The sequence below is a fragment of the Anser anser genome (assembly GCF_964211835.1).
Source record: "Anser anser genome assembly, chromosome: 3".
Lineage (NCBI taxonomy): Eukaryota > Metazoa > Chordata > Aves > Anseriformes > Anatidae > Anser > Anser anser.
The window spans coordinates 116,970,286-116,996,251 of record NC_139722.1 but is presented as its reverse complement, the minus strand read 5'-3'; the positions used below and the strand labels follow the sequence as shown (position 1 = coordinate 116,996,251).

Genomic DNA, 25,966 nt, shown 5'->3' with positions numbered 1-25,966 from the left:
GGATAACCATTCCAAGTGCTGACTGCCTGGTCCTACAGGAACAAAGCCTTTCTCCCCTATGCTTAGACTCAGACTGCATGCAGTTATTAAATGCAGCAGCCCTATCTGACTATTAGGGATAAGCAATTCAGGCATCCTGAAACTGGAGCAATTAACTTGAAAGCAAGTCTAATAAAATATTCCACACCTTCTTTAATTCTAATGTAAAAAAAAAAGAGCATCTGACATCCTGAAGGGAAAGTATCAGGGCAAAGCAGACTAGCCTCTGTTCAACAAGAGGCCACGTGACTGCAGGACTGCAGCAGAGGCCAGAAACTAGCATTAGAGCACAACTTGTTAAGCTAAGGAAGAAAGTAACTGCCTCTATCCACTGCACCTTTACTGAAGGGTTCACACACATCTCTTCTCAGACTAATCACCTCAAGATGCTTCAAAGTCTCATCGCAGCTCTCAAAGAAACATGGACTCATTGGAGATAGTGCCAGGAATCACCCACACATTGAGTGAAGCACTAGCAGAAGGTGAGAGGATGTCAAAGAGATTTAACTCTGGCAACAATGAATGCTAAATGGCTGTTCTAGTAGTCCCCGTAATATTACTTCCTAGATATTTTAAAGCAAACAGCCATCTTGAAAAAGGAAGGGTTTTTACAGCTTGCTGTGAAATGTCATGGTACTGTGATCAAACATCACAGTTCATCTTGATTAGTCATACAAACAAGCCTGAACATTGTCTATCTCCTGTAGAAGATGCACAGCAAGGCATCGAGCCTTCTCTAGACACTTGAGATACTACTCCACTAGAGCCCTGAAGGTTTATCTTATCTTCTTTTTTCCTCAAAAGGAAAAAGGGTATTATCCCTGTTTACGGAGCAAAAGTTGAGTGGTCAGGAGTTCAGTTTTACATGCAAGACAGACACGAAACATCCTGAAGGTGATTTTACAAAGCAGATAAACTTAACAGGAGCCATGCAGTGAACATACAATATTACATAAAGCTGTCAGTATGCATCACTAATGCTAAGGCTCAAGCTGAGAACCAAGAACAGGACTAGAGACAAACAACTTAGAGGTTCTGAAGTATATCCAGATGAACTCCATGGCACATGTACCAATAGAGGACTTTGTATGTCACATTCATCTGCCTTAATTTTCAGACTGCCCCTTCTTCCTGCATGTATGCAACAACTTCATTTCTGAGCCCCTTACTATATCTAAAATTCAAGCAAAGCTCTTATAGGGACAGAGCCTCATTTTTTGCTACAGCTGACTCATTCCCAAACCATGGGTAGGGTAGAAGACAAGTGTACCACAAAGATTCCTATGATGTATAGTCATCAGGAAGAGGAACCAAAAGTTTGACTTCAACATTTTCATACTACAGAAAATATTTTAAAAAGGGGTCAGAATGTTTTTTATTTTCTTTGGCTTGTAAGACATTCATTACTAATGGGAATTGTGAACATGAATGTTCTTATTTGTAGAAGTCAGTGTATGAAGGAGAGAACTTGCTTACTCTTAGATTTTTTATTTCTTCTTGATGTTTTAGTTTTTCAAAGAGTGACTGAAAGAAATCCGATCTTTCCACATGTCTAGGCGCAACACAAAGAGCATCTATGTCAGCACCTGCAGAGAGATTTCATTTCTGCTGTTATTGTTGGCAGTCACTTTCAAACATTAGAACTATGACCAGATAACTAAAGCTCTACCTTTGGTGTGTACTCCAAGCCTGTAAGAACCAAATGTAAATATTTTGCCACCAACATTTGCTACAACTGAAGGGGGAAGATTCTGTGGGTAGAAAAAGAGTTTACTTTAGAATATGATATATATTGACCTATGTGCAAGTTTAATTAACACAAATTACTTAGAAAGATTGAAGCACACTCCTTAAACATGTTTTCTCACTCCCACACTGACTTGTTAGTCTAACAGACTTGTTTCCTAAAGTGAGCCCTTGCAACTCAAGAAACTATGAGCAACACATCAGTCCTTTCATTAATTTACACAAACTATGACCTATTATTAGACTTCCCTGCAGATGTACATAAATTAACAGAATTCAGGAGCTACACAATAGGCAAGTCTAGCATAAGTTTAAATTAGATGAGTCTGTAAGCTGTTTGGGGCATAATCAGTGACCATTTACCATCAGACCCCACAATAAGTTTTCATCTTTGTTAACTGCTACAGTCAATTGATACAGCCACTTCTTAAATTTATGCACTGCCCCAAAGACTTCAAGAACCAGATATGAAAAATCTTTCATACCATATTTCAGTGGCAGTTACTACAGTCCTACTTGATACTTAAGAGGAAAGTTAAAAGTTGAACTTCAGCATAAGTCCTAGTGGTATGGCCTTAAAAAGAAGTAAAAAGACCTCAGCTCTTTTGATAAGATTATAAAAAATCCTTACCTTGCTCTCACCAAGTTCTGAAATCCATTCTTTGACCAAGTTATTCAGTTTACCAAGAACAACCAGCCTGTAAAGAAAACTCGCATTAAATTTGTCCTCAGAATTGAAAGATTAACAAATTAGTTTTATTATACCTGTGATTCAGTTCTTCTTCATCTTCAAATACCCCAAATGGCTCCATTGCTTCAACTAGCTTCTGAGTATGAATATAATCTATATCCTTAGGAGGAGCCAAGCTAATTGGAGAGGTAATTCCATAGTGCCTTTGAGGCTGGTTCTGCAGCATAGAGGTAGAGGCACTGTGGAAGAAAATAAAATAGTCAAGACTCCACAAAAGCATAAAAAACCTAGCTGGGTAACACTCTTCAGCTTACACGTTTCCAAATCAATTTTTTCTTTTACCTATCATTGACATAAATGCGAAGAAAATACTGCTTCTAAGCCACTTGTACTACAACTTCAGCTAAGTTGGTCAAGAAATGCTTAAAACATCAAGGTATCTGAACCATTGTGGTTGGAATAGGATTAGGAAAGACTTGCAAGACAATTTCAATAGCTGATTTTAAAAAGGCATAAAAATGTGGATTTTTAATTTCTAAATGCTGCCTTCATTCCTTCATTGAAGAAAGACAGAGTACTCTCTCTGCATAGCCTTATCCAAATACAGATGTAGCTTTTAGTTACCTTGGTTTTCCGTTCCCCCCGTATCTTTTTTTCCACACTAAGTTTCTACCACTACATTTTTTAAACTAAAATAGAAAGTTTTGTCAGTTTCCATTTTGAAAGTAATAGTTCTGATATTTACTATTTTCTTTCTTACAATACCTTTCTCATAAGAAATACAAGAAAGCCTATGTTTCCTCCATGATTTGGAGTACATTACAGCCAAGTTAAGACACCTGCAGCAGCTTTCCAGCATGCAGAAGGCCACCACCTGACTTTCATACCCCATCCTTGCTACAGAGATCAACATAAAACTCAGTATCATTCAAATATATCGAATGTTCTGAATACCAAATTCTTTCAGTCTATAGTAGAACCTTTTCAGCTACACAATGCTGCAAGTTTAACCTCAGTTTAAAAGTTGAGGGGAAACAGCATTTGGAAAGTTTCATTGAAAGAGTGATTTAAGCCCAAGAGCATTTTTTTCTTCTTCTGGAAGTTGTTTTAGTTTTCTCTCTCAACTGTACTGGACTGACAGACGCATACGAAGGGATCTTCAGAGAAAGTAGAATACACGGCATACTATCTACTCATCTGTAAGCCTTCTGCTTCAGTGAAAAACCTGTTGTAGTTTAAGATGCCCCCAGCTGTTGCTCTGTCTACCACAGGGAACTACTCCAACATCTTTCTGTTCATATAGACCCTAATTTTGCACAAGAAGATAACTTAAACTAATCTGCTCCAGGTTTTATCACTTATATGTAACTTCAGAAAGCTACAGACTGTTCTCCTGAATACTCTCGAAGACAGGAGATAAATTCACGTTATTGCAGTTCAAAGAGCTGTGCGAGCACTTCAACTCAGCAGGCCAACCAGTCCTCAGCTCTTACTACACCTCACTACTTCAGGAGTGGATCCCCAGGCACTCCTGCTCCCAACTACTAACAGCACAGGACTAAAAAAACCTCTTTTTTAATCAAAAAAAGTCACTAAATGACACCAGTACACACCGTAACAGGACTGCTCAAGCACCAGAAGACCCTGTTGCACTGCCTCAGGCAAAAAAGAAACCCTGCAGACACCTGTAGGCAAGTTAAAGCACCCTGACAAGTTAAAGTACACAGACACTCAGAGAAAGCCACTCTCCAAAGTTAAGCTAGACACACAGCACAAGACCAACATAAATGCTTCAGGGGTGGCAGGCAGCCACTAGATTATAACAACAAACCCCTGAGAACCTCACACAGACCCACACCAAACCAGGGCTCTCCAACACCCAGAATCAAAAACACCTGCAGTTGTTTGGGTTTTTTTACCAAAAAAAAAAATAAAAATCTTTAACCCGTGCAGCCCCTCCGCGCGCCCCAGCTCTTTATTCCCGTTATTTAAGGAGCTCTCCCCCGAGGGCAGCGCTCCCCAGCGGCCGCCACCTCACCCACCCGCCCGTCTCCTTCATGGCGCCCGCCCCGCGCCCCGTGCTCCCCTCTCCCTTCTAGCCCGCGGGCTGCCGCCATCTTCCCGACAGCCCCCGCGGCGCCCGCCCACCGGGGGCGGTGTGGGAGGGGAGCGCTCTCGGGGGCGGGGCTTGGTGCCGGCCACGCCCCCTCCGTGACGGCTCCACGCCCCCTGGCGGCGGTTGGGGGCCGTTGGTGGCGCGCGGCAGAGGCGTTGCTGGCCCGCCCCCCCCCCCCTCCGCCGCGTAAAACTTGGGGAAATTCTCATTTTTGTGGCACGGTTCTGAAAGCCCCCTTCGGAGAGAAGAGTTCTTGAAAAGCCAGAGCTGCCCCTGGTGCTTGTTTGTTCTCAGTAAGTGTTGGAGGGACAGCTCAGGCTTGCCCCCGCTCATCGCTTTTCTCTCAAGTGAAAATGCCGTCAGGCTGACAGAAAAACGTCTTTCCTCAGAGCTCGGTTACTGCACCCACATCTTCCCTCAGAGCTCGGTTACTGCACCCCTCCCTGGTTTTGGAAGGGTCTCAGGGTTTGTTCAGGGTAAAGAGTCACCAAATGTTAAAGAGTGATCAAAACTTAAACTGCTATTGGGACGATTTAACTTACACTGGGAGGATTTAATATGCGTCATCACTAACAGAGGCAACAGATAGCTGTGGATACAGGAGGTAACTTTATTGCAGTGTATTATTTTGGACCAAAGCAGTCTGTTAGGCTGTCTAGTATAAACTGGGTATTGAAGCAACAAAAATGGCCCTGAGAGGATTCTCCCGCACCATGGTATTTGAGGGGCATTTCCCCACTCACATTTTTGAGCTCGTATAAAGTTAACTTTTCAAAAACATTATTTTATTTTTAACTAAATATTTGGAAAAAGATTACTTTCAAACACCTTTGATGTATTGTCATATCAGAGCCGTTCTCTGAGATTAGCAAACCCAGCATTTCTGTACTTTACAGGATCACCTGCAGTGCCTTTGGTGAAGTAAAACACCTTTTGTCTTTTAAAATGCTTTCAAGAAATACAAACTAATCTTTTGACATGAAGTTTTCACAAACTAACAAAAGTTTGGTATTCAGACACGAAGGTAGATTTACCAGAAGAGCCTTACCTACCCTACTCAAATAACTTCCTGCTCTGAAATGTTAAAACCTGATTTGTTTCTATAGGGATTTTTGAATATTTGCATGGCAGTACTTGCACTGACATTTCAGTCTTCGAAAATCAGATGCTTCTGAAAGAAGTTGCCCCGGTAAAGCAAAAAATAAATTTCCAAGCAAATTTCTTAGTTTTTTTTTTTTTTTCCTAGTCCCACCCTTTTTATTCTCAGACACATTCAGAGATTTATTGGGGTTTTCTTGAACATTTCACGTTCCTCATAACATCACTGTTGTCCCAGGATCTGGAAAACTATTGTTTGTGTGCTGCCTTCTGTTCTTTACACTCCAGCTGACAGCGTCTGTGTAAGGAAAACACCTGTCTTTATTTTATTATTTTTTTCTGAGTATAGATGGCTAATTAGCCAATCTCCTTTTTATCTGTTTCTGCTTCCTGCTTTTAGTAGTGCAATGGTAGCTGCGTTTGCCTACTGATGGAGGGGTATTAAGGGAGAGGGGACCTCTTTCATAAATCACCTGCAACACTTAACAGGTCACCAAGCACACAAGTTTTTCCTCACATGCAACAGAGAAGCAGCAATTGTAATGTTAAACACAAATGGAGGCTAATCAAGCTTAACTTGATTGCTTAAATCACGTATGCTGTGAAAGAGGAAGGATGCTTGGTGCCTGAGAAGCAAAAGCTATTAAAGACAGGTGAAGTGTAATGGTCAGCTTGTAATTTTTTATAGTAGTTAAAGCTGGAGAAAAAAAGTAATATACTGTTTGTGGAAAAGAGTAGTTGTAAGGTGCTGTAAGAGCAATAGTTTAATAATGATTTTGTTATTTTCATTGAGTTTATGAAGTTTGGTATCTAGTATTGTCTTTTAAAAGATATTTGAGGGACAGAACTGAGGAAATGGGTTGGAGGTGACTGCCTTGTGAGTATTCCTTTATAGAAAACAAAGCATTTCTGTTTTTTACTAGCTGTTTATGTAAAATTATTTCAAATATGTAACTCTTGTGTTGTACCTACTTAGTTTCTGCGATGTCACTTGAAGCAGCAAGTGAAGCCTTTTATCTTTTTAGGTTCTGTAAAACTTGTGTAGAGTTTGTTTTAAGACGTTTTTCTCTGTTATGTGTCTTCTAATAACTTTTAAATATTTTTGGGATGGAGTCTAGTCTATAGAAATGCTTGATAACCATTTAAGTAGTTTTAGTATGGTATTATTTTTTTTTCTTTGTATTTTTTTCCTGTATAGAATATGTTTCTATTTCTATGAGTGATCCAAATCGTATATTGGAGAAATAAAGTCTATTTTTGTAAAGTGGTGTAGGGTGTTTTTTTGTTGTATTTTCTTCTTTTTTAATTGTTGATTTGTTTTAAAAGAGTAGAACTTCTTTACAGCATAAATAAGGCTGTGCTTGAGCATTCCCAGTCTGTTGGAGGTTGTTACTGACTTTGTGGAGGTATATATTATAAATATAAATGTATGGACAGTGCACTTTCATGTCTTCTAATCCGTATATTTTGTATTTTCATCTTGTAAGAAATGGTCCAGCAATTCGTGCCACTAAGGGGTTTTGAAGGGTTAACATTGAGGCCTGGGTTTAGGCGAGAAGAGAACAAAGGGATTTCTTCGGAGAAAAACTGCTGACTTCGCACGAATGTGCAGTAACTTCTGACAGCCGGCCAAGAGACCACTAGATAAGGAGGAAGAATATGAGCCTTCCTGTCCGAGCGGCCCCCGAGAAACTAACAGAGACTGATAAGCAGGCGCACCTGGGAGGACTTCGGATTCGGGAAACCAATTATAATAACCCTGCCTCTTCTAGAAGTAGTAATGAATATGTATTAGCCTAGGAGCATAAAAACCAGCCGCCTTACGTAACAGGTGTGCGTCCTGGTGGAGCAGAGACTCCCGGCGCACCCAGCGCTGTTTGCTTGCCTCTATTCGTTTAATAAATTGTAAACTCTGATTGTAATCCTATTTGGGACTCAGTCATTTATAACAATCTTATTTGTTAAGTCAACAGCGGTGTTTCATGTCTTAAAAACCACTTACAGGAGACTACATGCTTGTTAGGCTTCTAAAATTTAATAGTCTAAATTTTTATGTCTGGTGAAAAAAAGCTACAGGCTTAGTATAGGTTTTGCTATTACAGCTTCCTATTTGTTTTCCACTCATATCCATTCATATATTCAGTGGCTGCTTATATATTCAATTGGGCATACTTGTTTCTAAGTGTCCTTTTTAATTGGAAAGGGGCAATCTTGTCACTTTTCCTTTACAAATAATTTTTGTTTATTCGAAGTGTGCTTAAGTAGCTTTTTACTCACCACGCGTGCAGCTTATGTAAGTTAAAGTCCTTGCTGTGTTAACTTTGGCTAGATAAGTCAGGCCAGCTGTCCTATTACGCAGTCAGAAACACTGAGATAAGTAGAGGAGAGAGAATAGATTCAAAGGATGGAGGTGGATGAAGTGTTTTTCTAGTATTCCCAAGTGAAATTTGGTACCTTACACAGATAAGATTCTTTCCATTTAAACTATACCCTCATAAAGTAAGTCCATAAAAACTGGTTTAATCAAGGTTGTTATGACTTTTCTCCTTTCTGAAGAGTCCACTGCCAAGCTGGTGTTGAGCCAAGGCAGTCTCCTAACTGTCTGGGAGTGTGAGGGCTCCTGAATGCTGCTTCTGGTGCAAGGGAGGAAGCAGGACCACAATTTGGCTGTGGAAGTGGAGATGTGGGATGATAGCAGTCTAGATTTAGTTCAGCTTATAGTGCTTCCTCAGGGGGTAGCGTGCCCCCCAAAACGTATCCTTCTTCAGTATTTCAGATGACTTAAGAAAAGCTATTATTCTCCCTACAAGCTAGTTAGTGTTCCAGTTGTAGGGAGGTAGCTTGGAGGCTTACCTTTTGGGGGGACAGTACAACTATTAACTTTATAGGCTTGACTTTTATCCGTAGAGTGATGTATGTTAATACTACCATGGTCAAATATTGTGACTCAAATGTTGCAGGGTGAACTCTCTGTATCTTTTGGGTATGTGAAGGGTTGTCCATGCTCAGATCACCTTACAACCTAAGTGCCATCTGTCAGCTGACGTACTGGTAGTGTTGGTTGTATGCATTTGTCTGGAGATGGTTCTTGTACTAAATGAGATGTCTCTGAGGAGCTGGTGTTCATGAGGGAGAGCGCAGCTAGAGTCATGTGGCAATGGTATCAAGCAGTGTGCCTGTGTGAATGGAAAACTTGGAATGTTTTACTGTTATTTCCTCGTCGTGTAGCTCTTTATCAGATGAATTATGTGTGTTGCAATCCATAAAAAGACATCTTTGTTCAGAAATATTTATCTATATGCTATATATTTTATTTGACAAGTTAATTTATGATTTTTCCTACATTTGAATGTTCTGATGTGTTAATGATTGAAGGAGAATGAGAGTTAAAACCTTTGGTATATGCATGAAAATTTATATACCGACAACTGTACCCAAACCTTTCTGCTGCAACATACAAAATTGGACTGAAAGGTGAAACTGCTATGGAGGAAATATGTGATATTAAAACATTACCCACAGAACTGAGAATAATTTATCAGGCCAAGATTTTATTCAAACTTTGGATTTCTCTTACAAATGAGGAAGATGTTATCTGTGTAATGTACCATATTTCACTAAGGAAAGATTTTTGTCAGCAATAATTTGTATGTATACATTTAGGTCCTGATGAATATCAGCTGAAAATAACACAATTCAATTCTGGAAAGCTGTCTTCTAACAAATGTTCTTAAGGTTTACCGTCTATCACATTATGTGGGAAGATGTATGGGAAGAGATAATGTGGAACAATAGGAGGCAGGATTGCTGAAAACAGATTTCAGATATATGGATTCAAAAAAGTGGTGGTCGAAGGGTTTTTTCCCCCTCTTTCATAAACTTCAAGAACTTAAGGGACATAGTTCTATGTCTATGTGTTGGTATTGTTAACTGAATAAGCTATACAGAAAAGTAAATGCAGATAACTTATATTTTAAGCCAGTTCAGACTGTTATTGCTGAAACACTAGTTGCTTAGAAGGGTGTGTTCCTGAGGGGACTATTATTGGGTTGCTGTATATCTTTCTAGGCGTGTTTGCTGCTAATAATAGCTATTAGCTTTTAGTTCCTCATACTGACAGTTCTAGTGTAATTCCTTGCTTATTTGTGGTCGCCTGGTATGACTTCAGCTTGCCACTGTATGTTAAGCCAGCAAAACAATACTCTGCTTTGCATTATCAGGAAAGCCTTAAAACTTGTGTCCCTCAATGTGGAATTATTACAGTTCTTCACCTGGTCAACAACAACAAAAGACTATGCATAAGCTTGCAGCGGATTGTAATGTACAATGTCATCAGATGGATGGGTCACTCCCTTCTTTCACTTCAAATTGAAGCTAAGATTAATTATGGTATTACCAGCTTCTAAAACAGGTTAGTTAATGGGAACTAACTGTGAGCTCAGCGAAGCAGCACTAATCTTGCTGCTTGCAGTGAAGTGTCTTTCTTTGATCAGCTCATTCTCTCTCAGCAGGCCAAAAAATAGCCACAGGATACGAGTGCTTAGTTTACAATCATGTTAATTTTGCTTTAGGTTTGTCTTTAGCTGTTGGAGATTAATGAATCAAAATGGTGTTTAAATTTACAGCCAGTTCTCTTCTAATCACTTGGCAGTATTTCTAGCTATTTTCTGCTTTGATTACCTGAGCCAGTCATCTAAAGGACTCTGCTATTCTGTGGTGCGATTGTGGGGTATGGCCTGAAATGTCTAGGAACCTGCAAGGTGATGGCAGAGAGAGTTAAGGATGTTCTTTCTGCTTTTCCAGCTGTTTCCTCGGTGGTCTGTTTGTTTCAGCTGTGCCAAATCCAAAGTCAGTTTTGTTGTTCCACTTCACACATTTTTGATATTAGTTTGTGCTCTCCATAGAGGAGGAGCTTCCTTCACCTCCACTAACATGCATCGGATGTAGCAACAGTCTCTTGGAGATATTTACATGGAAGTGCAGAGAGGACCTTCGATGCTTGACAGCATCACTTTCCAAGTGAAAGGTGTGCTTATTGAGGTCTGTGTATGCTAGCATTTGGATAAGCGGCTGGCGGGTGGATTCATGAAGGCTGCTTCAATTTATTGGGGCTTCACTGAGGGGACAACTAAGGTTTGACTGTCAATGCTCCTGAAGTGTTTGCATTTCCTGTAGAGAACCTCAGTGTGTTGGTTTTGTAAAGATTTGACTTGAACTCTGGTGCCTTTCAAAGGTGGTATGCATACAGAATCTTTGCCATTGCAATTTACCTTTAAGTTATTTCCCTGGGAGGAGGAAAGGTTTGTAAGAAATGGACTTATTTTAGAGGGAAAAAAATAGTTAACTTACAACAGAAGTGTTCTCTGCTAGCAAACGTGAAGAAAACATTTTTATATTGTAGGTGTTGGCATAGAAAGTCTGTTGGGTCACAGTTAGTTGATAGGAAGGTATTGCACAAATTTGCAGACTGTGCCTTGGTTTTTCCTTTCTCTTTAGCTGTAAAATGAAGGCAGTATGGTAATACTTATCTTACAGAAGTGCTGGGAGGTGTAAATTTGTGATGTTTAACAAGTGTTTGATTTGAATGGAAACTTCTCTAGAAGAATGTGCTATAGCTTTATCTATGAATAGCTTTAGAGAGCAGGAACAGTTACTTCTTTTCTCCTCAGTAGAAGAAGAGGGGGGACTTTAATCTTTGTGTTGTTCATTGCTTTCTTTTATTTTGGGATGGGGGTGGGAACGTAAGTCCTTAGACAGCTGATGTTGTGTAGCACTGGTATTTGTTCTAGTTCCTTTATAGTTCAAACGTGGCAGTGAGACTGTTCTTTGGCATTAAAGCCTGATGCTAATACCCCTGATGCACTATCTCTTATCGTGTTGAGGAGTCGTCTTTGTCATGAATTCATTAGTTTCATGCAGAGATCGTATATAATTCTGATTACTGCTTGCAGGGAAACTTTAAAGAGAGGAATGGATACCGATAATTACTGAAACTCCTCAATTCTGTGTGAGAACTGGGAGAAATTTTCCTGTCCGTTAACCTTGTAGTAACACCTTGCAGAAGTTGGCCCCTCCTGCCCACCTTTTTACATGGCAGCCTTATGTCAAACTTTGTGCAGAAACTTAGCATCTAACCTGTTTCCAAAAATTAGTCAATTTGATTGTGAACTTGAGCTTGTTAAAGGGAACTCTGAGCTGGCCTGCTTCATCTAGCTGCCTTCCTATGCCTGAGGAGACCAGGTTCCGTTCTGCAGTCCAGGAAAACTGGCAAATCCCTAGGGAGGTTGTATAGCTGTGCTTGTTTTTAACTGTCTATAATCTTTCCTATTATTTGAAGGGAAATGACCAAAACCATAACCCAATAAGTAATTCTGCTTTAATGCTAAACATTGATCTTTTAAATAATTACTCAACAGCCATGTGGATGGGCAACAAAAAAATGTGTATAATCCTCATGTAGAATTGTGCTCTGGTGGAAACCTGCTGTCTCATGGAGGTTTCCAAGGAGGATGCTATTTGTTCTGCTGTTTGTTCACAGCATCTTGTCTTCCAATGGTATCTATTCCCCCATTCCTTATACTGAAATGGGGAGAGACAAAATTAAATGCGAAGACATTCCTGATGTTCTCTATATACTTACTTCCATTCTGAGCATTCCATTTGATATTTTCTTATACTGGGCTGTTTTTCCTGAGTAATTATGGAGGGGCAACTCACAGCAGTCACTGTATTACAGAAAGATGAAGAAGACGATAGCTTTGAAAAATGTAGTGGGATGTGAGTAGTGCTGTTCAGGCTTTTCCACTGCATTTATCTCTCTGCATTTAGAGGAGGAAGTACCTAAAGTTCACTAAAATCTGCTGCCCTGCTCTTGTGAAATAATATAACAGTAGCTGGAGAGGAGCTGGGGAAGAGGTGACCATGGGTGTAGCTAGAGCACGTTACTTTAAAGGCTTTGTGTTTTTGGTGTCTGTACCTAGTCTGGTGCATTATCTTTACTGTGCTTTCATCCACCCAATTCCTCCTAAATAACGTCTAGTTTTTTTCTATTAACAATTCCATTTTTGGTCTGAAAGATATCTCCGTTTCTGTGCTGTTTGCAAGCATGTCATAAAAGGGAGGTGTTCACAGGGAAGATTCCTCTGAAAGTTTTGGTCGTACTGTTACTGTTTTGTGAGATTATTCAAAATTGCTTCACTAGGAATTTGTTAGAGAAGCCTTCTATCTTTGAAGCACTGTTTTCCCTAAGGAGCTCTTGTTTAATTGATAACTAGATATAGTAACCATTTGGGGGATGGCTCAGTTCACTCTCCAATAACAAAACTCTAGCTGTTCATTTCTGTGTTGTACAAGAATATTTATTTCAGACACGAGATAACACTGTGCAAGACTGCTTCTCATTATGCCCTCATCTGCCAAGCCTTGGGAATGTCTTACTGTAATGCGAAACTGTGCAGGAGACAGGCGCATGCTCAAGGTTGTGCTTGAACACTTTGCTTTAACATACTTTTCTGTATCACCTGTGAAAACAGCCAGTACTTACAGGGATTAGAGTCAAACAGCTAAAATCATATGTATCTTGATAAAGAAAATGATTCTGGTCACATCAACATGGCCATGAGAAAAGCATGATTCAAAGATAGCTGAAAACAGCAAGTGAAAATATGTATGCTCTGTTACTTGGGGTGGGGAAGCGAAGGGAACAGCTGTGGTCTCTAGATCTGCCAGGTGGTCCACATAAGTGCAGCTATCCCTTTTGGTAACTAGTGTTTCCTTTCTCTGATGGATGACCAACATGTTTGTTAATGTTTCTGGGGATTCTTGATTAATGCATATGAATAGACTCTACAGTTTGGATAAATAAAATTTGTTGTGATGATCTTAGAAAGCCACAGATACTGTTAAGATGAACTTTTAGTCCATGAATTGTCTTTCTAATGTCTGAGTTGGAATTTGGTCATCATACAACCTATTCATGTTTCAGGGTGTTGCTGCTGGACTAAATGATTCTTGTATAAATTTTAGGTACTCGTTGTATGCAGTGGGGATTTAGTGGGTATGGAGCTTCCCACATGTGCTGTGTGAAGTGGACTCTGCTGTGACTCTGCATTCTCTAGTTTGACTTCTCCGTGTGGTCCTACTGGCTATGCCATGTAGTTTCCAGGTCACCTGTCTGAAGAGCATAGCAAGAGCAGAGCTCAGCTCTGAATCTCAGGGCTGAGAGCCTCTAGCAGCAAAACTAGTGATCTTGCTGGTGTGAGGACTGTCCTCACCATGGCATCCATGTGAGTGCAACAGAATTTTGTGAACTGTGTAGTTTTACTTTTTATTTTAATTTCCACAGCTGCTTTGTGGAAGTAAAACTAAAAGTAAAACTTTTTTTTAGGTATAACGTGATTAGGAATTTAGATGTTTGTGTAGTATGCGTTCTCCACCCCTAGTTAGTCATGGCTGGGGGAAGAACCTACTTGCCAAATATCCAACTTGTGATCATGCTGTGCGAATTTTATCGTGAACTAGTGCGAGGTAGAATGTAAACTCCAAGTGAAGGGCTCTTCTAAAGGCTGGGTCTGAAGTGGTAAAATAAACACGGATCATGAACTGTTAACTTGCAGCTTAGCAATGCGGTGTTTATTTTTACCCATGTTTAAATCTTTGTTTTTAACTAAGCAAGAGGCTAATAGTCTTTCCTTAGACTGCAACTTCCTATCTTGAAACTTTTAACTACACATAGATTTGTTCTATTCCTCTGTTTGTACCCTATCAGTGAAGCAAGTAGGAAGATAAAACTATTAATTATCTTCAAATACTGAAACTGAGAATAAATAGGTTTTCATATTGCAAGTTTCATACTGTACTGTAATTAACAGCCTTCATTCTGTACTGCCATTGTGAAGTACGGAACTTGAAAAAGATTAGAAAAGAAGCCTTTCTGCTATTCAATCTTTACCACCAGCACTGCGGCTTTCCAAAAAGTAGATGGTAGACTTTCAGTCTAGTGAATATTTCCTGGCTGGCAACAGATAAGCCTTCATTTTCCTGGGAGAGCACAGACTGCAGGAAATACTGGTTGCATAGTCACTAGTGGAATTTCTTTAAAATTGTCAAAATCATCTAGCCAGCTTTAAAAATAATGATAAGGAGAATCTAATTTCAGTGAAGCAGAGTTCATTCTTGATAAAGGTATTTCTAGAAACTAGTTCATTGTAACTGTAGAAATACCTAAATTCTCTAATCTTCTGTGGCAAATGAGAACAGACTTTTCCAAGTTCTCAGTAAATCCCAGAGCTGATAGTGAATGCTAAACACACTGCATGTAGAAGGGAAGAGGCTCTTTGGAACCTGATTCCAGTAAAACATTCTCTAAATCAGTGTAATGTCCTCACTGAGCTGCTTAATAATCAAAACAGTGGTCAGAGGAGTGTAGCAGTGAACGTCCTTGGAGGGGGAGGAAGAGGCTGATGTGGGGTAAAATTTCTGAATCTTTCATCAAGTGATTATTGTCTTTGATCACAGCTCTCCTTTAGGAAATGGGAAACAAAGTTAAATATACTTCATAGCATTACACAAGAAGAAAATAACTTCTGTTCACACTGAAAAAGAGTAGAAACAATACATCCTGGCTGCTGTGCAGGTAACTAAAAAATCTGGATAACACAAGGAAGATGAAAGCTTGCTTTAAAGCTGTCTTTATTGTAAAAGATGTGTGAGGTGAATGTAACTGAGAAAGTGAGCACCCCCGCTTAAATTTGAACAGGGTTAGATATGGAACCAAGTTCAGACTGAAACAATACAACTTGAACCTGAACTAGTTCCTCAAACTGTGTTGGAAAACTTGCCGCTTCTCCTTTAGCTTTTGACAAACACAAGGAAAAACAAAAGGTGGAACGATGGGAAAGATTTTCTTCCCAGGTGCTTTTTGTTTTCCAAGTAAAGGGATTTGTGCTTGTTTGGAACAGTCCCTCCCTGTAGGTAGCAGGTTGTGATGTGTTTTAGGATGTTCATGAAGGAATCTGGGGAGAAATTTTAAAAATAGCAGCGTGAGCTAAGTCATCTCACGTTAAAGTAAATCACAAGTGATAAAGCACAATGAGAAGGTATTTCCAAACAGCTATTCAATTTCATACTACTATAAAACAGTTTTCTATTTTTCCTGTTGCTAATTTTCCAGATCTCTTCACTTAAAAATGATGAACTAGCTTCTCAGCTGGTGAAAGTTTGTAATCAAAGTGGCATAATTTAATTGGAGCCACCTTGAGTACTTTTGGCACTGAAGAGTACAATTTTTCAATTGGCAAGGTCTCTGTCACTAGTGAATGCCACTTGATGCAGTGCATGAAAACTTAGTTTGCAAACCATATTGTTCAAGGATGTTTTTTTCCCCATTCCCTTCATGGAAGAGGGGAGAATATAATTTAAGTGTAGTCCCTTAAAATTTCTCAAGGAGCTGCATGGGTAGTTAGACACACAATGTCTTCTTTATCCAAGGCAGTTCAGTTTTAATAGGGTGTATGTCTCTGAATACCCACACGGTTCTCTGAAAATATAGTAGCTGGATTGCCACAGGCCGGTGATAAGCACTTCAAATGCAGTAACTCAGTAATGTTAGAGGAAGCTTACTTGATGGTTCAAAACCAAAACTGGAAATCAGTTAAATTATTTTTTACTCTTAATGCAGGAAGAAGTCTTTTCATGATTAAGACTTCTCTTTTCAAGAGTAGGATAAGATTTTTATGATCATCTTTCTGTAGCAGCTGGAAATTAATGTTAAACTTGCATAAATCTGGGTTGGCAAATTTAGCCTAAACAATAAGGTAAATGACTTGATACACTTCCTAGTCCCAAACATGGCGTGTCTGTGGTGTCAGGTCTTAACAATACCATGCCATCATTCTGTGACCCTATCTGATTTTTCATTCCTGCCTGCTCTTTTCCTTCACTGGATCCAGGTGCTTGTTGTGCAGATATAAAGTGACATGCATGTGTTTTTAAACTTGGTTGGTCAGGTAAAAAAAAAAAAAAAAAAACCTAAATCCCAGGTTTGACCTGAGTTTTCTATTTAATTTATGACTTCAATTGTTGTTCCATGTTGCTTGCTTAGTGTTTGTGGGTTTTAGCTGAATAAGGTATTTTGCACTTGTCATAAAACTGTTGCATGTTGTTATTTAAATACCATGCAATTCAGTACCATAAACACCTTTGACTCAGAGGAGGAGGTTACAATTTGATAATTCTGTGTTATTGTATAGGGTGACTCTGTCACAAGTCTGAAGAGTATATTCATCTCCACTTTCCATGATGATACAGGTGAAGGGACTTGTCTCTTTTCTGAACTAGAGAAACAGAATCCGTGAGAGTGAACTAGGATATAAAGCCCAGCATCCAGTTCATAGACCATGGTTATTCTCTGTTTGGGGGTGAGTGATTGAAATTGGCATGCTCTGTGGCTGACTTGCCTAGCAGCTCTCTAAGCTTGTTTGTCACTAAGGCAAGTCCCTGAGGTCAGGAGAGAGACAAAGCCTCTGGTGCAAGCCTGTGCAGCTGTTCTGCTTCTTGTTCTGCTGTGATGCGGGCAACGTTAACTGTAGCTGGTATCTGACCAGAGCTGCCTGCTGCACTATCTATACTGATCTGTTTTTCTCTAGTTCAGAAATACTTGTCTTGATATATTCTGTGATATCATTTGATTTTCTCCCTTTTGTTTTTTTCAGGCAGAGATAATCCCCCTCTGGAAGAGCTGGAAAATACACAAGTAAGCTTTTAATCTTTTGAGTTTTCTTCCTCCTCTGAGTCAGCTTTTGGAGGATGATGTCACTTGGCAATGCTCATCTTTGAGCTGGAGAGCTCACAAAGACTAGCTTTTCAACATGGGATTGCTTAAATTTCTTAAGATCAGATGGTGACTCTTTTCAGAATTCTTGAAAACTCAAGGCATGTTTCAGGCTTCCCCACAGGCAGTCCTGAAGTGAAAGTACATGCATGCAGTCTTGGCTTTCCATCAGCAGCAATACAAAAGCCTCAGTTTGAGTGAGAATCTAGAAAAACACCTATTTGGGCTTTTTTTTTGTTAAGAACTTGTATAACTGGAGGCAGAAGAGTGGGAGGATCTATTTTTATTTGACCTTAATATCATGTTTTGGTGAGCATCTGCACAGTTGCATTGATTGCAGGTGATCTGGATTTACATTGTACCTTCAGTTGTGTAAGTGAGCACAGAGCTTGCACAGATTAACCTGAGTAGACATGCATCTCTTTGCATGTTTGCAAGATTGTTTTTTTTACCAAGCCTATAGTTCTTGTCTAAAACTCTCCTATGGCAGATGCTCTTCTCTGCAAGTGTGCAGCTCTTCCTGGTGTGTGGGGGGGAACAATTCTACGTGGTCTTTTAAAAAGAGTAATGAACAGAGGATGAAATCTGTCTGCTGGGAACTGAGTATAATACTTGCCATCCGGAGTGTTGCTTTTTCTCGGGGAAAATACAACCTACTACTCCCTCTCCTGGCCTCATAGGGGAAGTATATGGAATTGTCAAAAGGGGGCATTCTTGCCTTTTCAGGCAGGTGAAAAGTAAGTCATAAAATCAAGTGTTATAGTTAAATCTGTCAGTTAGGTAGAACAGAAATTGCTTTAAGTTGACTAAGTCTTCAGCCAAAGCAAATATAACAGGTGGAATATTAAATATCAGAAGTGATTTGCAGGTTAATTTAATCTCTCCTTTTGTGGACAGATTTTATCTATTTGACCAAAGGTTTACCTGAAGCTTTTAATTAATGAAAATGTCCATTGTATGGTGACATGCTCTGTATGTATTTATTAGAATAATGAAAAACCTCAGTTGCCAGTTTATTCTGATATAGGACGGTTGTTCATATATCCATGAAAATGTGACAAAGTCCTGCCAGCCTGGTATAGGGACTTACTACAAATGATTTTGCGGCTTTATCTGGCATATATGAAGTTGCCTAGTTGTAGTTGCAAACAACTCGTTTATTGGAAGAAAGTCTCTAAATGATAAATCCTTTTGTATATCCAATCTAGATGTGCCTCTGGAAAAATGTGAAATAGCTGATGCCCTGGGCAAATCTTTTTTCACTGAAACTAACAAATCCAGGACTAAGCAAACAGAAGCTTAAAACCAATGTCTTCCTCTGTGCTGAGATGACAAGAAATATGCTCGCTTCTGAATTTGCCTAAGCACTTTTGGATTAAACTTGTCAACAAGCAGGTTCAAACAGGTGCTGATAAATCCTGTTTACTTTCTTATAGGTATTTATAATAGTTATGTTCTAGTGAAGAAAATACTTGTTATGGTCTGTATGATCAGCTAAAGTTGTCTTACAAACATGGCAACTAATGTTTTACCATTAATATTATGGGTAAATGAGGGGAAAGGAAACATGAACTGCATTTTAAAAATCATGTCTGAAATTATATTGTTTTGCCTTAGACTCATTTCTTTCTCTTTGTGATTCAATTTATTAGCCTCGATACCATATCCTAAAAAGACCTCAATTTATTCAACTGAGATTCTTATTTAAGTGCAGTGCAGTGTTGGGGTAAAGATGTTTCCCAAACTGGAAGGTATGTTTGGAAGACAACCAGTGCAACAAATAGATTAGGTGGTCAGATTTTTTGAAGTATGTGGCTTTAGAGCAGCTGTAGAGGTGACCATGAAATAGTCTAGCTTAAAAACAAACTTCATGAACTTTCTCCACTACCAGTCACCTTCTGTAGAATTACGCTGTTGTGGTTTAACCCGGCCGGCAGCTAAACACCACACAGCCGTTCGCTCACCCTCCCTCCTCCCTCTCTGGGATGGGGGAGAGAAACGGGAAAGTGAAGCCTGTGAGTTGAGATAAAGACAGTTTATTAAGACAGGAAAATAATAACAATAATAATATCAGTATTACTAATAATAATGTGTACAAAACAAGTGATGCACAATGCAACTGCTCACCACCTGTTGACCGAAGCCCAGCCTATCCCCGAGCAGCCGGCCCCCCACCCTGGCCAGCCACCCCTATATATTGTTTAGCGTGATGTCAGATGGTATGGAATACCCCTTGGGCCAGTTTGGGTCAGCTGTCCTGGGTCTGTCCCCTCCCAGCTCCTGCTGCACCCCTAGCCTGCTCACTGGCAGGACAGAGCGAGAAGCTGAAAAGTCCTCGGCTTGGTGTAAGCACTGCTCTGCAACAATTAAAACATCAGCATGTTATCAGCGCTCTTCTCATCCTAATCCAAAACATAGCACCCTACCAGCTACTAGGAGGAAAATTAACTCTGTCCTAACTGAAACCAGGACATACGCCTAAGGAAAGTGGCTGCAAGGTACTACCAGCTACTGCTTGGCAAATCTATAAGTAATCACTAAGCTGCAGAGGATTGGAAAGAGCTTACCATGAGAACATTAAGTGGAATGGAAGAAAAGCATTGTCCTAAAGCACTTGCTTCTGAACTCATATCTGCTTAGCCAGGGTGGGAGGTTAATTTGGAGTTAAATATTTGCATCAAATACTCATGCTTGCTATGCTTTAATTGCTACTGTAGGCATACTCCTGTAGACACTTGGGCCCGGGTACTTAAAGATTAAGTCAAAATAGAAAGGAGAAACAGAAAGAAAAGCTGAATGTCAGGAAGAAATCTACTAGGTATAACACTTATTGTCAACACAGCTGAACCCTGCTGAAGTCTAATGCTTGTTCTCGAGGTTAATGAAGAATGCTTTATTTACGGCATCACATCTTACTGCAGTTTCACAAAATTTAATATGCTTTTTCCCTAAGGACTGTCCTCTTTCTTTGTGCTCTGGTTTCAACAGCATTTTCTGTGTCACTAGAAACCAATGAAGCTTTTAGCTGTACTTTTGAACGGTTCCGTTATTACCAAGGATTCTGCTCTGAAAATGATAGTGAGCTTGAAACAGTACAGCTCTTTCTGTAATTATTTTATTGAGTTGTAGGTCGGTATCACTGAAATGGTTTTGACAGCTTGAATTTGCTGTTGGCTTTAAAGTTCCTGGGTACGTAGCTTACATGTGTATGTGCTGTGGCCCAGAGAGCTAAGCAGTTTAGTTACTTCAACTTCAGGTACAGAAAGAGTAGGAGACTTGCATGCGGCGTTTATATAGATTCTTCTTGTACTTTGCGTTGTCCAATGGCCAGACCCAATTCCAAAACATGAAGAGGAGGGAAGGAACTTGCTGTGGTTGTAGGGAGGTATTGATCACGCTGTAACCTAAGAGGGTAAAGGGCCATACAAACAGCCAGGAATGGTCATTTGCAGGATAGCACAGAGTAAGTTCTACATCCTTGAGTCCTGCTGTCAATGATAAATTTGAACAATCAAAGCTATTTTGGTAAGACTCTAATTAAACTGCAAAAGATCTATATCGTTCCAAACATTACTCAAAGATCTTGGGGAGAGGGGAAACACAATAGGTAAAAATGGTGATAAGAAACTGAAAAATATCTAAAACCTCTGCTGGTTCACAGCACTAAGAAGAATATCACAGCAACCAGGTGTTGCAGAAATGCAGAGCTCTGACTCCTGAGAGGAACAGACGTAGACTGAGAAGAAATAAGATGCAAATAATCTAAGGGCATGTTGTTCCTCCAGCCTGATTCAGTAAAGTGCTGCATTTAGGGACCACTCTTGCCCAGCTCATGTTTAACCAAATGGATTTGTGAGGACTCAGATTATTTTGTTTAGTTAACTTAATTATGAAATTGTCAGGATTGCAGTTGTTTGTTTTTATATCATCACAATGCACTCTCTTATCTGGATGAGGTACAATTATAATTTCTGTAATAGTATTAATAAATCGATTGCCCAGTTTTACAGAACTGGGTACACAGCACTCTTAATATCTTCCTGTTTTAACTTTGGCCAACAATGATCTGCTTTAGACTCTTTCCAGCTCTTATGATAATTGCAAGGTCCCAAAAGAAGCTTCAGAGGCCTGCTTCTTATTTGTCCTAATTAATGCCTATTTGGGCAATACAAAGGGTAATTTTTTCTCAGCAGTGTAACGGACTCCAGTTAAGTAAGAATCAGCAAGAGGTTTGGATACTAAATTGAACTTTATTCTGTATTGAGTTAAAATTTAGTATCAGAACTATCAAGCTCTGCATATCAATCTACCTGAATTTCCACACTGGTGGTTGGACATGTTTCACATGAAACTACACTCCTGTAGACCTTAGTCTCATCTAAATGGGAGAATAAAACCAAAACTGTTCAGAGGGAAAACCAGGGTGCTCTGAAACCAGACTTTGAGTCTGTACCTGTGATGATGTAGTGCAAAACTATTTTAGGAGAATCGAGAGAAACTAGGCTGATCTGTTCTTCAAGTTCCCCCACAGAAACTACTCATCTGCTACCACCCAGATGGTTAACATAAGCCAAAATTTCCTGGTCAAGCCTCTACTTATCTTAGATATAGGAGCAAAACTCCAAAGGATTGCTAGCATTTGGGAGAATGCAAACCAGTTTTGGAACTCTTGGCTTGGCTTCAGGTATTAGTGCAAATATTGTATTACATAAGACATGAAGCTGGGAAGTGCTTTTAGAGTTGTAGAGCAATGGGTGGCAAGAAAAGGTAAACCAGAGCAGAATGATAAATAATGTGTTAGTCTCTGAAAGGAGAGGTGTCATCTTATTCCTGACACTTAGACTGTCAAGAAGATATTTTACTGATTTGACTTTGTGCTGAAAAACACGGAACAGTTACTTAGTAAGTGGTTTTATAGGGAATCTCACCCGTGTTACAATAAACTGAGCTTGAAGATAATATATCTTCTATGCTTTTACACTTTTTGGATGATAACTGTGAAAAATTATCTAGCGAAGGTTAGCAAACTGTACCTGTGGCCATTTTCTCATGACCCTTGAGCGATAAAACGTACTATCTTGGATCATGATGTGTTGTCAAACAACAGGTTCGCCTGTCTGGCCAACAAAAAGTAATTGAGGAATGTTATGGTTTTACAAGCCATGTTTCACCAAATTTGTAGCTTTTTGAGCTGTTAGATCTGAACAAAATAGGTCAACGCTGACAGAATAAGGGTGGCTCTAATTTTTCTTCAGTTTTTGACTACTTGTGTGCATGTGCCTATGCCTATAACCAGCATACAGAAAGTACATAATTCTGGAGGTATTGCTGTTATAATCTCACTTATAAGACTAAAATTCCTAACTTGAGTTACACAGTACAGTATTTCTGCGATTCTAAGAATCTGTATCTTGAATTCCTGCATGATCTGCATGAATTTAAACATGCAATTTGATAAGCTTCTGTAGCTGGGAAATTAAGAAATCCCCACCAGCTGGAACTACTTAATAGCAGAAGCTTTGCTGACCCTAGGTTAGCTGTCCACAAGCCATTTCTTTCTGTAGGTATGGGGCCAAGATATGGAGAAGCAAAATTGCCTCTCTTGCTCTACTTCTCACCCCTACACTTCAGCAGTCATCTGCTGTGCCCACATCATGTTCTGAAATGCATGAGCAACTCATGCATGGAGGGGAGCACAACAACCCACCCAACCCAAAACAAACTGTTCTCTAAAAAATACTCCTAGGCTTTAGGGCAGCAGTATCTGTGCAAGTAAATCCTTATGGCTGCATTTCCCTGAAGCTGCTCAATACCCACTGTCTCTGTGACTAGCCTGGTGATTCTTTTCTTAGACAGCTTCATTCTCAGATACCTTCATCCTCATGAAGTGTCTTATCTTGCCACTTTGAATCTGTACAAGCCTAATAAAAAAGGTGCGGCAGGGTTTAAGACTGGATGCTTTACATCCGTTACTTTTCCAGGCTAGCTATCTCTAGAAAGAGGAAACAAAAAAGGCTGCTTTGGCTACAGAAGACTTGCCCAAACCCCTGTAGGGGAAGAGATTAAATGGTGACAGCATACACAAAAGATAAGTGTTCCTTTGAAAAAGCTTTGTATGTGGTACTGTACTAACTAGTATAGTGTGCAAGATGCTCCTTTTTGAATTATACTCTGGCCTTAGGTTTTAGGGCTTGACTCTGAATTGTAGGCAAGGAGGGGAGAGGTGAGACTCGGTGAACTGCCACTTCTCTGTACCTTAGGATATTCTCATGGGTCTGAGAAGCAAGTTCTTCAGGAACTCTTTTTTGTCCTTTCTCCCATGTGCTCCCCTGGGGCTGGATAGGCATATTTACTTGCTTTGAAGAGCATTCTTTAGCCCAGTTTCTTTTCTTACAGGGTACAGAGGCCATCACTAGGAAACAGTCTGTGATGCCATACTGGTGGCCAAAGCAAAGCTGGTTAGTCAGAACTTTCTGTGAAAAGACTTTGCATGTTCTCCCCCAAAGATTGGTTTCCACTGATGGATTTCTGTGAGAAGCCTTTTTTCTCTAGAAAAAGATATTTAGGAAACTTTTCAGATGTATTCGTAACTTGCTGACTGGAAAGCAAAACTTGCATTAGTCAAATGTATCAGCAGGAAGACAAGGGCCAGTGTATGCTTTGAAATCTGTGTGTAGCTGTCTGTTTCAGGCTAACAATTCGATAAATAGACTTCATTGTAACCTGACAACAGCACAGGCACTGAGAATCCTCTGCTTCCATGTACTAGAGAAAGCAAAGGTAGCTATTTGTGCTACAGCAGTAAGGTATTTCGTGATCAAATACAAGGGGAAAAATGCTTTGATTTGAGAAGTTGGATGAACTAGAAGACTAAGATGAAAACATATTTGCATTGTGTAACTGTAGTAGCACAGCTGAGATGAGACTGGTGTTCAGTATGCGTAAAACAGTAGGAAAAGAGTTAAATGATCTGGAAAAATTAGGAAAGATGGAACTAGTGTGGGAACCAAATGCTTCTCCTCTATGAAGTGTCTGAAACTCCTTGGTACGGATTTGGTGTAAATACGTTAATTGCAAATGAAGCAATTATATATAATATCAGGAATTATGAACTAAGATGCCGAAGTAAATGAAGTGCTTAAATATATGCAAGAAATGAAAATACTGTTATATTAGCAATGGTCTTCAGAAAAGCACGTAATGGGATGAAGCAGCTTTGTAAAAGAAAATATCTGTGGGAGAAACACTTGAAAGGGAAAATCTTAAGCTTATATCATTATTTTAGTGTGAAGTGAAATATTTTAAGTTTTACTGTGTTAGGAAAGGACACTTTTCTGCTTATGTTTGATACTAGGAAAATATTTTTAAAGGATAATTACACACATTTTTCCCAGCCTTCAGTTATTATGGACTGGGGGGGGGGGGAACAAAACTAAAAGCATGCAAAACTAACCAACTGGAAGTAATTCAGGGATTTACTAGCATATAGCTTTGCCCTAAGGCAGATCAATTTTACCTGTGCTACTCAAGGCAGAAGTTTGTCTGGCTTCCCTTTAAAGCCCATTATGATAAAGACTGTCTTCCTGTGTTCATCTGTTCATGTGCTTAACTCTTCCTGATACATAGGAGTCTAACGCCATTATTTCTTGTTCTCTCTGTTACTCAAGTAACCTTTGCAACAGCCCTTCACATAGAGGAAGACTGTCCCCTTAGATGGGCTTTGATTCAGTTTCACAATGCAGCTTTGCTAGAGACAATTGGGAATAGCCCAAGTAAAAAATAAAATGTGGGAAAGACAAGATGATACTCAGAGCTGAATCCAACTGCTACTGCAGAAACACCCACGCTGTTTGCTTCTCATATCTTTCCTTCCTGATGTGACAGTTTTTCCTTTGAAATATTCCCTTACAGGGCAGGAATAATTTTCTGGCTTTGCATCGCTGCTGTTGTTAAAGGGTACACACAGCTTCCTCAGCATTATTATTTCTGTCAATTCTTGTAGCAGGTGGCTTTTTGCTGTGGTCCGTATTGGGGAGCATAAATTCTGTGTGTCTTTCCTTTCTGTGTTACTGAAAGGAGGGACTAGATAAGTTGTTTCATGAACTACTCTGTCAAATAGCCTGAGAGACACCTAGCCTCCCATAAGACTTTGCACATTTGAATCTCATCTATCAAAGGGAAGTCTGATATTTTCTAGGATGCCACAATTTGTGGAAATGAATGAGCTTAATTAAGCTCATGGGAAGCTCTCAGAAATGGCTAGAGATAAATATCAAATGGGGTCAACACACTGTCATGAGACTTTTGGCTTGTTACTGGATGTTCTCATCCCTTTGGGATGGCCTAGAGGGCAAGGACTTCTGAGAAGATTGGGGTCGGCCATGATTAAAGCTATATTTAGAAACTTTTTTAATTGCATAGACTTCAGGCACATTAGAGCTGGCTG

General features: G+C 39.6%; 2 protein-coding genes across 11 annotated transcripts in view; one reads left to right on the top strand and one right to left on the bottom strand.

The window, feature by feature from the left end:
- PAPOLG (poly(A) polymerase gamma) overlaps positions 1-4,675 on the bottom strand; it is a gene marked incomplete at its 3' end in the record, with an annotated part of 40,433 nt that extends 35,758 nt beyond the window's left edge. For 5 of the 7 annotated variants that reach the window (XR_014581873.1, XM_083829721.1, XM_083829720.1 and 2 more), the window contains exons 1-5: positions 4,519-4,675; positions 2,551-2,715; positions 2,417-2,483; positions 1,709-1,790; positions 1,516-1,625 (exon numbers count right to left, since the gene is read on the bottom strand). Coding sequence is in view for 6 of the 7 variants with exons in the window: in XM_083829721.1 (XP_083685847.1) it covers positions 1,516-1,625; positions 1,709-1,790; positions 2,417-2,483; positions 2,551-2,715; positions 4,519-4,535 (441 nt within the window). Of the gene's footprint in view, positions 1-1,515; positions 1,626-1,708; positions 1,791-2,416; positions 2,484-2,550; positions 2,716-3,241; positions 4,059-4,089; positions 4,393-4,518 lie in introns of those variants that run through there. The other 2 variants (XM_083829723.1, XM_083829722.1) reach the window with 2 other exon arrangements.
- Positions 4,676-4,777: 102 nt separating this feature from the next.
- Positions 4,778-25,966, top strand: part of BCL11A (BCL11 transcription factor A) — a 141,822-nt gene continuing 120,633 nt past the window's right edge. Inside the window, exons 1-2 of one of the 4 annotated variants that reach the window (XM_083829711.1) lie at positions 4,778-6,343; positions 17,402-17,442. The gene's annotated coding sequence lies outside the window, so the exon portion shown is untranslated. Of the gene's footprint in view, positions 6,568-10,775; positions 15,325-17,190; positions 17,282-17,401; positions 17,443-25,966 lie in introns of those variants that run through there. The other 3 variants (XM_083829710.1, XM_083829712.1, XM_083829713.1) reach the window with 3 other exon arrangements.